General features: G+C 42.5%; 1 protein-coding gene across 1 annotated transcript; it reads left to right on the top strand.

The window, feature by feature from the left end:
* The first annotated feature begins 643 nt into the window (after nt 1-643).
* LDHB (lactate dehydrogenase B) lies at nt 644-11,933 on the top strand. The gene is made up of 8 exons (XM_068401005.1): nt 644-722; nt 1,634-1,765; nt 5,189-5,306; nt 5,809-5,982; nt 8,149-8,322; nt 9,712-9,829; nt 10,700-10,823; nt 11,590-11,933. The coding sequence occupies exons 2-8, from the start codon at nt 1,640-1,642 to the stop codon at nt 11,755-11,757; spliced, it is 1,002 nt and encodes a 333-aa protein (XP_068257106.1). The 5' UTR covers nt 644-722; nt 1,634-1,639; the 3' UTR covers nt 11,758-11,933.
* Nucleotides 11,934-12,339: the final 406 nt, after the last annotated feature.

The following is a 12,339-nucleotide window of genomic DNA, read 5'->3' as shown; positions in this document are numbered from 1 at the left end:
AACTTCTTGCTCGCAGTGATTCCTCTGCACGTTCCTCCCGGCCAAGTCTATGGCCCTGTGCAATACCAGACGTTTCCCCACCTCGTGAGCTAATTGTGGAGGTAAACTCAAGAGACGCTTGTGAGACCCTCAGCCTCTGTGCCGGCCACCAACCGAGCAGTGCCCGGCTCGCAGCGCGGACCCCTACATCTCCCACCTACACCCAACCAACCGGCCCCTGCCCAGGGCCGCACGGCCGCTCCCGGCCCCGCCGGCTGACCCCGCACCAGCTCCCGGCAGCATCGCTCCTCCCGCCTGCGCGCCCGCCCGCCGTCAGCACAAAAAAAGGGTCGAGCCAGCGTTTGCCTCCCCCGTCCGGCGGCCGTGCAGCCTTAGCACCGCCAACGCTCAGCAACGCCGGCCCCCCGCCGCCCCCGGCCCTGCCGCGGATGCCGGGGCCGCTGGGGGGGGTCAGCGGGGGAAGGGGGGGACGGCGGGCGGAGCCGGGGACGCGGCGGCTGCAGCCTTCAACCGCCGTCCTCGGCGGGGATTGAGGCGCGGCGGCCACCGCCCCCCCGCCCCGTGCCGCCGGGGCACGCCCAGGAGGGCGCGGCGGGGGGCGGTGGGGGGCGGCCCGGCCCTGCCCGCGGGGCCCGCCCCTTCCGCTGTGGATCCCTCATTGCCCGGGCTCCCGGGAGCAGCAGCCGTGCTTCACTCGTCTCTCCCGCATCTGAGCACTGCTGGTGGGTACGGGGAGAGCGGAGCTGGCGGGGTCCTCTCTCCGGGATGGGGGATGCGGCGAGTCGCCCAGCCCATCCTTCTCTTCCCCGGGCCGAGCATCCCTGCGTGGCGGCCGGATGGTGTCTAGGGCGGGGGGCGTTGGCGGTCGGTCCGTCCGTCCGTCCCGGCACGGGTGGGATGCGCCGGCTGGTGGCCGGAGCCAGGCGGTGGCTTCTGAGGGTTTGGGTGGGATGGCGGCTCCTGGCTCGGCCGCCGGCGACCTCGTGTGCCGACCCCGGCCCCTCGTTGATGTGTGGCCGGTGGGGTGGGGACGGTACCCCCGGCTTGGTGAGGGAGACAGAGAAGGATGTACGGGAAGGGGAAGGTCGGAGGCACCGCGCAGGGCTCCGTGGGTTGAAGGAAGGGAGCTTAGGAGCCGAATGGAAACGAGCTGAGGAAATCCCAGCAGGTTTACTGCTCACAAACTGGTTCGTGGTTTTATTACCAGTCCCACAGCCCGGAGCCCTGATGTGCGCTTCGAAGGGAGGTGAATGTCAAAGAGCCATTAACGCAGAAGGTATTTCTGCTGGGAGGCTCTGGAAACTGCGAACAGAAGGATGGTCTGTTATGTGCTGCCAAAGTAGCCTCTGTCCCGCTTCAGCCCCTTGCTGGGCACCAGTGAATTCAGGGAGGGATGGGAGCCAGAGCCCAGTGGCCAAGGAGGGGTGGGTGGGTTGGTAGCTCGGGTGGAAGGAGCCCTGTGAGCAAGGGCAACGTGCCCCTGTGCTGCCTTATGTAAACCACCATCAGGAGCCACTCGCAGCACTTCCATCATCAAGTTTCTGTCTGTGGCAGATGACCTCTTCAATTCACAGCATGAGTTTCAGTCCCCTCTGGTTTGCTTTGAACCAAATCTTCCTGTCTCTCCTTGCAGAACACCATGGCTACTCTCAAGGAAAAGCTGCTGACCCCCATTGCTCCAGGGCCTGTGGTCCCGAACAACAAGATAACTATTGTGGGAGTTGGACAGGTTGGGATGGCCTGTGCTATCAGCATCCTTGGAAGGGTACGTCTCAAGGACAACATGATGTTTGGGTTCCCAGTGCTGTAATGGTTTGCACTGCCTGTTTGTCTTAGCAAATGGTGGGAAATTTGGTAGGTTAGTACAGGAACGAATCATTTGCAGTTTGTGTAAGCAAGCAGTGACCTGCACCCTTCATGAAAGGTTGATGTCCCCACTCAGTTTCTCCTTGTTCTCTCACCTTTCCACCTGTGCTTAGCAATAAATCTCTCATTAGGCAGAGTTATTTTGCAGGCTGCTGGGAAAATGTAGTAGGCAATGGCTCTGAAGTCCCTGCAAAACTTCTATTTCTTTTTTAAATTTTTTTATTCTTCCACAACAAAGCTGGAGTTTGCTTGGTGGGAGAGCTCCGCTGGGCATAGAATGCAGTCAGCGCAAAAATCCATGTGAAATATGGGATAGGAATCAGCACTATGTGTGTTTGCTTTTTACTCTTCTAATGCATATGTGCCATAATAACTGAAAATACTGCTATCTCCTTCAGTAGGCTTCTTTATTTCTCTTAAGCCCTTATTGCTTGGTTATAGGACTTCATTGTTTCCAGAAAGGTTTTAGCTAGTTTTCCAAAATCTAAAAATAGAGGGCTGGACTTAGAGGTTATTCTGACTTTTCCTGTTACTGGTTTCTGTGTTTTTTTAGCAAATCTCATGTTGCAGTCTTTGAGCAAAGCAAAGGCTTATTATGCAGTAAGGATCTCTTGTACTTTGATTTTTTTTTTTTTTTAGAGAATATTGTGAATGAGTTGAATTTGATTCCTATCATGCTGTTTTTGAAAAGATGAATGGGAGCTGCAGATCTTTTTTTAAAAAAATAAAAAAGGCATAAACAGATACGCCTTACCCAATTGCAGAGACATATCTTAAATCAAGTAGCTCACAGTGAGATCAAAAATCTTGCATGTACTACTAAACCAGCTGTATTTTATTTGGAGATGATCCTTCCTCTACTTGCTGCCTTGAGGATATGTGTTTTAAAGTACTGTGTTTTTAATAATTAAAAAAAATGTTAACGGTTTTCACTTGCTGATGTTCAAGAGCCTTGTGAGCAAGAAAAACTGATAGTAAAAAAAGGCCACAGTAAAACTAAATACTGATGTGAAAGTAACAATTTTTAAAACTATATAACTAAAGGAGAAATTTAATGGAAAAACAATGACAGTTCATTTTGGGTTTTTATATTTTTTTAAGCAAATGTTTGCCCCTTGTGGTCTGAACTGATTTGTTATTGAAGGAGTACTGTAACCTGTAAGATTGGCAGTGAGGGAGCCAGGTGAAGTTACCACAAACTTTACTACAATCCAGCATTCATCAGTGTTTAATACACTCTTCTAAGAAGGGTGAAATTGTGTTTTCAGGAGTGTAGGCACAAAGTTTTGCTGTTAATGAGTTGTATGCACCAAACACAGAGTAAAAACTGGTTTTAAATTTTTCAAGCTTGGATTATGGCATGAAGTTTATTTCAGCCAGGCTCTCTCTTGCTGTCTCGCAAGTACAAGCTGCAGTATAAAACATTTTTATAACAAAACCATCTGATTCTTGTCACTGAATTGGATGTGGCTTTGACTTGCACAGGGTGGTTGGCTCTCCAAGATGTCTTTTTGTTAAACCATGGCATAAAATTTTGTACTGAATTTTCTATACTTTAATATGTAGATGCAGTTGAGTTTTAATGGCTTTGAATTTTATAAAATTAAACAGTGTGATAATACTAATTTCAGTTCACTGGTGTTGTATTTAACATAAATTTGAATGAAACTAAAACTTCCATGTCGGTTATTTTTAGTTCCCTCTGTTAAAACACCACTGATATTGCTGTACCATTTTAGAAATGGAAATATCTCCACAGTTGCAAGTCAGCTGTTTTCAATGAGAATATTTTAAGCTGCATTTGGTGATTGTATAGACTTTATTGCTGTGTGTGCTAATAATGAACTGAATTCTTCTCTAGGCAACAGTGATGCAAATTCATGAAATTAGTCATTAGAGTTATTCCAGGTGCTCTTCTATTTCAGTGGGAACTGGCTCCTTGAACCTGCGGAGCCTGGTGAATATTGGTTGCAAGGTTGAGACTGAAAGTCCTGTATTGCTAGACTGTGTGTGTGTAAAATCTATACATAATCACACATGTGCACACATTCTTTTTCAAATTCTGATTATGCTAACTTCTTCAGTTTAACAGCAGTGACTTTAGTTAAGGATGCTTTTTCATAATGTTTAAATAATAGACTTTAATTTACCACGCAGACTATTTTGAAAACAGAGCAAGTGCTGATATAGATTCTTTTGGTTTTCCTTCAGCAGTTGGTCAAATCAGCTGTGAAAGGAAACAATGCAGAAAAGCAAAGAACTCTAATGTAATTTTAAAGCATGAAATGAAAAACTTAAATATGCCTGCTAAAATATATTTTTCCACAGGAAAAACAGTGCATATTGTTGCTGCATGTTTTAAGTAGTTTAGTTGATGCTAATATTTCCATGTGGAGTAATGAGTGTTACCTTTTTATATAAAAGTAAATGAAGCTTGCTTGCAGTAATATTTTCGATAGCATAAAAATGGTTTAAGTGCTTTCAGATGGGGTGTAGGTACCTAGGAAAATAGAAAGTAGTAGTAATTTGAATCTCAGTATAATTTACTGGATGATATGCCTTTAAGTGTAGTAGAATTTACAAGGGTAGTAAACACTTCTGTAAGGCAGTAAATCTTTGCATTACAGCAGAATGCCTTTTTCCTCCACCCCCATATTTCACTGTTTTCCTATTCTGAGACTATATGACATTATCTCCCTACTTAACCTGGCTGGACAACAAGCATAGGTGGCTAAATCTGTTCTGCAAAGTAAATATAATGTAGTAGCTCTAGTAGAGAAAAATTAGGTAAAGAGTCTGTTTTCTCTTGATACTATTTTAGTATTGAGGAAAATAAGTCTGTCCCATTCTGTTTTGTAAAATGAATTGGTTGAAGGACTGTTATAAGAGAATACTTATTTGATAATTATGTGGTGTGTTGTATTAGGTATTTAGATATTTAAAATAGGCCTATTCCCTGGATAGATTCGGAGAGTTTGCTACAACTCTGAAAGATGCAACTTTTTTCCTGAGACAATAACTGAATCATGAAGTGCCTTACTAGCAAAGGGTTAGCTGTCCACTCAGACTACCCACAAATAATACCTTTTTTGGAAAGTCTGAATGAGTTTTATGAACCTGTGCTGTAGTAGCCTCTGACTTCGTTACTGTGAGAGACATCAGAACACCAAGATAGGGCTGTCTTACTGGTTTTACCTTTGGAGAAGAGATGCTTTCAGATGTGTAACATGTTACTTTAAAATGTAATACAGCTCAACTCAGGGGTAACCTTAAAATGCAGGCTGACTGCTTCATTGTCTCCTTCAAATTTTACTGTTTTCAGGGTCTTTGTGATGAGCTTGCTCTGGTTGATGTTTTGGAAGACAAACTGAAAGGAGAAATGATGGATCTACAGCACGGGAGCTTGTTCCTTCAAACTCATAAGATTGTGGCAGACAAAGGTGAACCTCAGTTTCTTTTATTTAATACTGATATTCTTGTGAATTTACTCAATAGTGGAGCACTAGTTGTGTAATCTTAAAGAACTCTAAGGATTTGGCATTGAAAAGTGTATGAATTGGGCTGAGAGTTCAGATGAACACCGTAACAATGGGAGCGGCTCTTAATCTGGGCTTTCTTTTACATCTCCAATGGCTACCTTACAGTTTTGGGATTGTTGAGCAAAATTGATTTTAGTGAAACTCTAGTAGCTCTTTGATGTAGAAGAAAGTGTTTTTATTTGGATAGTGGAAATGAGATTCAGAGGGGTTGAATATACTCTGAAGACCCACGTATTGCAGGACAATGTAAGAGATAGTGCTGGCTTTAATACCGATGTCTCATGTTTTTGGGGTTCAAATGTATGCACAGTGAAGAAGCTACCTGTATGAACACAATGCTATTGAAATTAGTCATAAGTCTATTTAACACATTCTATGTCTTCTCCCCCATGCTCTGTTGTAGACTATGCTGTCACAGCCAACTCCAAGATTGTGATAGTAACTGCAGCAGTTCGTCAGCAAGAGGGAGAGAGTCGTCTCAACCTGGTTCAGAGGAATCTGAGTGTCTTCAAATTTGTCATCCCTCAGGTCATGAAATACAGCCCCAACTGTACCATCCTGGTGGTTTCCAACCCAGGTAAGGCGATCTTTTCCTAGAACATTTACAAATTCTATTTATCAGAGAACTAGTGTTCTATCAGTCTTCTCAAATACAAATTGGATGTTGAAAATTAATAGCTTTGTGTGGACATCTGCCATGTAGTTGCTAACACCAGAATACAAATAAGTATTCTGTACTTTCTGATGCTCTCTTTGTTCAGAACTTCTTATGGTGTCTGTATTTTAAAATTATGCCTCATGGTAAATACTTCAGTTCTTTACATACTTTGGCTTAAGCAGTAGTTTAAAATTTTAATCTCTAAAGGAGGCATCCATTTTGCATTGTTTATAAATCGTAACTTTCTTTTGTGTCTGGATATATGGCTATTTTTCAGGATGAAGAACTTACACTATAGTCTTGGCTATATTTTCAGGAAAAAATTTGCATGCTGAAGCCTGTTGTGAAGGAAAGACTAACTGCACCACATAGTTCAGTTAGATTAGAAAAGAGTTGTAACTGATTACACATTTGTGTGCTCACTTGCAAGCATCTCATTGCACTGGGATGGCTTGGATATTTGGATGTCTAAAGCTGAGTGTAAACATTCTGATATGCCTTGTAGGGTGTCTCTGTAGGGCTGTCTGCTTGATTCAACATCCAAGTGAAGCCAGTACTACAGAGCCCTGGCAATGAAGTGACACTGCTTTTAAGGATAAATTGGCAGAGTCAAGATGTGCATGTAAAGCTAGTAGCTCAGCTGATGGTTAAGTAATTAGCTGGTGTACAGTTAGTACTAATGAATGCTACTGTGCAAGTACAATAACTTATGGCAATTTTAAACACTTATCTAAAAATCAAACTGAGGCAAAGATCAAATTGTTCTTTTTCTGGCAAGGGTGAAATCAAACTGTAGACTCCTCTCTGGTAGAGCAGCTGCAGGAGGAGAGTTGCACATTGAAAAAACAAAGCATTATAAAAATTCTGAAAAAGCAAAGCATGGAGTTTTATCTGCTAGTCTTGCATAGTGGAAGTTATTGTGAGCCCATTAGAAGGGACATTGGGGGTGTCCACTGCATGTGTGTTGGTGTGTGTCCTTGATGTCCTTCCCTCTTTAACTTCCCCAGATCTGTCTGGGCTCTAGCTCAGGATAGCACTGTCTGCAGCCTGTCCTGAGTGGAAAGCCCTGCTGTAGGCAAATGATGAGATCACAAAGCAGCACTCAGAAAAGTCTGGGTGCCTGTCTTGGCACCTGACTTGAAAGCCAGGCTGTCCGGAGCAATTGTAGCTGTTTGATAGGGAGCTGCTCTGTAGTCTGTACAGATTGTGATCCTGGCAGGAACTACTCCAACTGAAGCTGTAGGGAAGCTATGCCTGATGAGCATGCCACTTGTAACAGCAAGGTATGAACTGTATTGATATGACATGCTTTTGGTGCATGAGCAGAAAAAATGATGTATTTCAGATCTATATACACAAATATATTCCCTCCTGAGAAGTGGCTGGCTTTTGAGAGTTTTGGAGTCATAATTAATTATTGCAGCATGTTTTATTGTTGCTTTGAGCTGTGGATTAGAGGTTTTTCTCTGTGCTTGCATCCCTCTCTCTGTCTGCTCCAACCTAGGTTTGTTTTTTTCCTAAAACTGTATTTTTAGAGCCACATGCAGCTAAAGCGTATTGCTCCTCTGGCTTTTCATGCTACAGAGGTAATCAGTGCAGAAACTGCTTAATGTATAAATCTGTTCAAGAAATTTATTTCTAGTTGGTAACTACTTCAGTTTGAGTATGTAAATCTCAAACGTGTTTCACTGTAAATTGCTTTACCTCTTATTGGGATGATGAAGTGGAAGGTAATATTAATTCAGGAAATTGCTCCAGTGTTTTAGCCATATGAGTTCAGTCCTGATTCTGGATGCCCTAGGGGTTTGGCTGTGACCAAAAAAAGTGCTTTCAACTTTAGCTGGTAGGATACTAATCTCAAAAGACCTTCCTCAATTTTCTTTGAACAGTAGCTTGATGGGTCCTAAACTTCAAGCAGTGCATTCATTTTAATCCCCCAGATAGTCAGACCTAAAAATACTTTGACCAATGAGCACAACCCTGTTGAGTCCTCCTGATTGCCCTCCTACTTGCAGTAAAGTAATTGTTGGAGCATTCTTGGTGTGAGTGAATGGTTTCATTTACTGTGCATATTTTTCTTTTCAGTGGACATATTAACCTATGTCACATGGAAACTGAGTGGCCTGCCAAAACACCGTGTGATTGGAAGTGGCTGCAATCTAGACACGGCTAGATTTCGCTATCTGTTGGCTGAGAGACTTGGTATCAACCCAATTAACTGCCATGGCTGGATCTTGGGAGAGTACGGTGATTCTAGTGGTAAGGAGCAGTTCTGACCTCCTTGGGAATAAGCAGTACAATGTTAGAGGTTGAGGCTTAAGAGGTGTTATGAAATTCTAAAACCAGCTGGAGCTGAGCTTGAGTAACTAGCCCTTTGCTGTATTTTTATGAAGATTAGTTGAGACAAGTCCAGGAAATCTAGCTACACTTTTTTTTAATAAAAATGTTTGTGACTGTACGATTAAACTCTGAACTGAAAAGGCCAATTTTGTTACTGGACATGGCACTTAGTGCCATGGTCTAGTTGACATGGTGGTGTCAGGGCAATGGTTGGACTCGATGATCCCAGAGGTCTCTTCCAATCTGGTTGATTCTGATTCTGTTAACTACAGTGGTGTCCTAAAGGCTACAGCTTATACTTCTGTCTATCCTCAGTTTTTGGAGTATCATAACATAGCCTGTAGCACAGCTCTCCTCTGAAAGCATTATTAGCTCTTGTTAGGTCAGTGGCAGAGCTTGTTGCAAGTAGTAGAAAAAGCTAGTAATCGAGATTGAGGCTAACAAAACTCTCCCTTACCTTGTTTTGTGACTTATCTACATGCTGTTTAAAAGAGAAGATGGTTTTAAAACCATGTGAAGTCAAAGCAGCTTATTTGTCTTAATTCAGTTAATGTATTTCAAGTCTGAAATGATGTACCAGAACATCTATGTAGTGCTGTGTATTTCTAAGGGAGCCACCTCTTCAATATTGCGTTGCATTTGATCAAAGTACAGCATCTGATCAACAACAGTATTTACTGAAGCCAGCCCTATACTGTAATGAAAGCAGAGCTTGGCTGAGCATCATCTTGCTTCAGTGTTATAGCTGCTTTTGCTTTGAAGTAACTAAGAAATTTCCTAGTTACTTCACAGGAATAGAGAATGAGCTTGCCTGTAAGCTTCCAGTATGCAGGGAGATGTGCAAATTCCTCTCTTGGTATTCTAAGTTTGCATATTGCTACCCTGTTATTCAGGGAAATAAGAGTAGAATTCTTGAAGGCTAACCCTAATACTGTTTAGTAGGACAGCAAATATGTACTTGCTGCAATTTTTGAGTAAAACTAGTTTTAAAAGCCTGAACACCTAAGATGTGCCTTTTTGCTAGAATTTGAGGTTTCTGACTTCAAAAGTAGCTGTCTACACCTTTCAAGGAGCGGAAGTTCTGTTGATCGTGTATTGCAATTGACTTGCTAAAGTGTCAGTACTAAAATAGTCTCATATTTGACTCCCAGAGTTCTCAGAATTAACTGTAGTCAAATGAAAACTTAAAATCTGCCTCAAAGATTATTGTGGTTCTGGCAGCTACTACTTTGTTTCCAGTTATCTTAGGAAAAGTGGATGGGGGAGTTGCTAAGTGCTATTGAAACTTATGTCCTCTCTCTGTTACAGTGCCTGTTTGGAGCGGGGTTAATGTGGCAGGCATTGCTCTCCAGGAGCTGAATCCTGCCATGGGAACTGACAAAGATGGTGAGAACTGGAAGGATCTCCACAAACAAGTGGTTGAAAGGTACAGTAACTTGAGGAATAACATGATATATGTGACGCTGAAAGTAGCTAGTCTGTACGGTGCCTCTCCATTCTGCTGCAGCTTTCATGCCCTTTTATTTAAAGGGTTGCATGAGTAAGTGGAACTACTAGTTTAAACAGAGAAATGCAGGATTTCAGTTGGTAAGCTTTATTATCCTGCAAAAAGACAAGCTATTGCATAACATATCCACTTTAGTACTGCAGCACTTAGAGCTGTGTGCACTTGTTCTCTCACAAGTAGCTTCTTAAATGGTTAACTTTGTTCAAAGGGAACAAGAGTCTAAGAAGAGGTAGTGTGCTTTGGTGAGCAGAGCATTGGAGTTGATGTGGGAAAATTTGTTCATTTGGGGAAATTTGTCTAGAGGTAACTGTGCATGTTGCTAAATCACTTGTCTCACTTGTAAAATAAGGACTATACTGCTATAAAGTGTGTGCAGATGTTGGTTAAAAAAATGAGGCTGTGTGTGTAGGTAGTGCATGGCTTTGACTCTAAATGTTTACCTATTCCAAATAGAGATGACTGTGCCACTGACTTGAGTAGAGAACTTGTTCATTTGTAGGTATCTGTTTTTCTACTTAACACTAAGAACTCTTCATAGATGGAAGCTATTTTTAGCTAATCCTGTGAGAACAATAGGGCTTCTTTATTATACATATGAGATAATGTAGACTTTATCTTCTAATGCTGAAACACATAACTCTTATTTTGACATTTTAATTCCAAAACTTACAATGTGTCACAGGAGTTTCAGATTTTTTTTAAATGGGAAATATTCACTCATCTTAGACTTATCATTCACATAGTGTCTTGAAGACATCTTAATGCACCTGTATTTCAATATTTCCTTAGTGCCTATGAGGTAATCAGACTTAAGGGATACACAAACTGGGCTATTGGACTTAGTGTTGCTGACCTCTGTGAGACCATGCTGAAGAACTTATGCCGGGTTCATTCAGTCACAACACTGGTAAAGGTAAGAAGTGGTGGCTATTTGGATGCTCTAGTTCATTTTGTTGTTATGGAAAAGCTAAATAGTCTCAATTAGCAAGGTGCTGAACAAAGGAAGCTTTGTAAAGCACTAATTTGAATTTAAAATGGGAGCTTACTATTGCATTTTTTTCTAGTCTGACCTCTTGGCCTACCCTTCTCACAAATATGGAGCTGAAACTAAGTTCTCTGTACTCTAACCAATGTTGTACTACCCTTCTGTAAAGTTTGCCATGTGTGGTGTGCAGACTCATTAACAGGAAGGTTTAGTGCAAAAATGGAAAACTTCATGGAGGCCCAGCAGCAATTCCATGAGCCACTGCCTAGCAAAGGTGCTAGGGAAGAAAGCTGTGTCCTTTTATAGCTAGTGTAACTGCCAGTATCTAGTCTGCACCAGCTGTATGACCTCTGGTGCAGCAAGGACTCTGAGCAGGCTGAACTTATTCTCCCTCTGTAGCTGGAAAAAAGACCTGCCCTAATCTTGTGTCTCTAAATTTTGTCAGCTACTTGCTGTACATAAGTGAGGGTTTTGGAGGTGGGGACCCATCTCAGTATTGCCAATCACTTGGTCTAGAGCAACTCTGCGCTTTTGTTTTCCTCAAATACATTGTGACTGAAAATTGGATTTTCTGCAGGCTGCAAACTGATAAAAGTCTCAAGCTCTGCTCTCAGAAGACTTTCTGCTATATAAACTAAAAGCAGATCTGGAGTGATGGGTTCATGTCTGAGTGATCTCTTTTTGTTTGTGGCAGGGCATGTATGGCATTGAGAATGATGTCTTCATGAGCCTGCCTTCTGTCCTAAGTACCTCTGGATTGACAAGTGTCATCAACCAAAAGCTGAAGGATGAGGAGGTGGCTCAGCTGAAGAAGAGCGCAGAGACATTGTGGAACATCCAGAAAGATCTGAAAGATCTGTAACTCATAAATGTTAGATTCCAGCAATAGAAAAACAGCGTGTTGTGTGCAAATGTGGGCTCTGCTCACTAGACATCTCTATGGTTAACATTGAATGCTCTTCCAGACTGAGCTTTGTCCACGGTAGCTAAACTTACGCTTGCTGTAACGCACAGACCTTATGAACAAATAAAGCAACTTTCAGGCATGTTTTGTTGTCCTAGTGACTTATTTTCAGTATTTAAATTATCTAGCTTACTCTAGCATTCTCCTTCAGTGTTTGCCACAGACTACATGGAAGTGTAGACACACATGTCCTTTTAAAAGGTTAGAAACAATCTAGTAATCACCTGTGATGGGATTTCACTAATACAACCTTACTTGGAAGTCTTTACTGTACTTTGTTTTAGTCCAGATGCTCACTAGTTCATTCCCAGACTTGTTTCTGAGTCAGTACTTGTTGGAGGATATTGTGGCAGCTAATGGAAAGAATCAAGAGCTGAAGTCAACAAGCTCTCTAAGCAAGGCCACAGGCCAATCTCCTGTGTGCTTCCCCCGTAGCCTCTGCATACTTGACAGTAAACATCACTGTGAACAGTGCTGGAC

The sequence above is a fragment of the Nyctibius grandis genome, chromosome 5 (assembly GCF_013368605.1).
Source record: "Nyctibius grandis isolate bNycGra1 chromosome 5, bNycGra1.pri, whole genome shotgun sequence".
Taxonomy (NCBI): Eukaryota; Metazoa; Chordata; class Aves; order Nyctibiiformes; family Nyctibiidae; genus Nyctibius; species Nyctibius grandis.
This window is presented reverse-complemented; position numbering and strand designations above follow the sequence as displayed.

Excerpts from the sequence above, each read along its gene's own strand:
- LDHB (XM_068401005.1), top strand. The coding sequence starts at position 1,640 with ATGGCTACTCTCAAGGAAAAGCTGCTGACCCCCATTGCTCCAGGGCCT. Across the intron at positions 1,766-5,188 it reads CTATCAGCATCCTTGGAAGG|GGTCTTTGTGATGAGCTTGC; the intron begins GTACGTCTCAAG and ends TACTGTTTTCAG. Across the intron at positions 5,307-5,808 it reads TAAGATTGTGGCAGACAAAG|ACTATGCTGTCACAGCCAAC; the intron begins GTGAACCTCAGT and ends GCTCTGTTGTAG.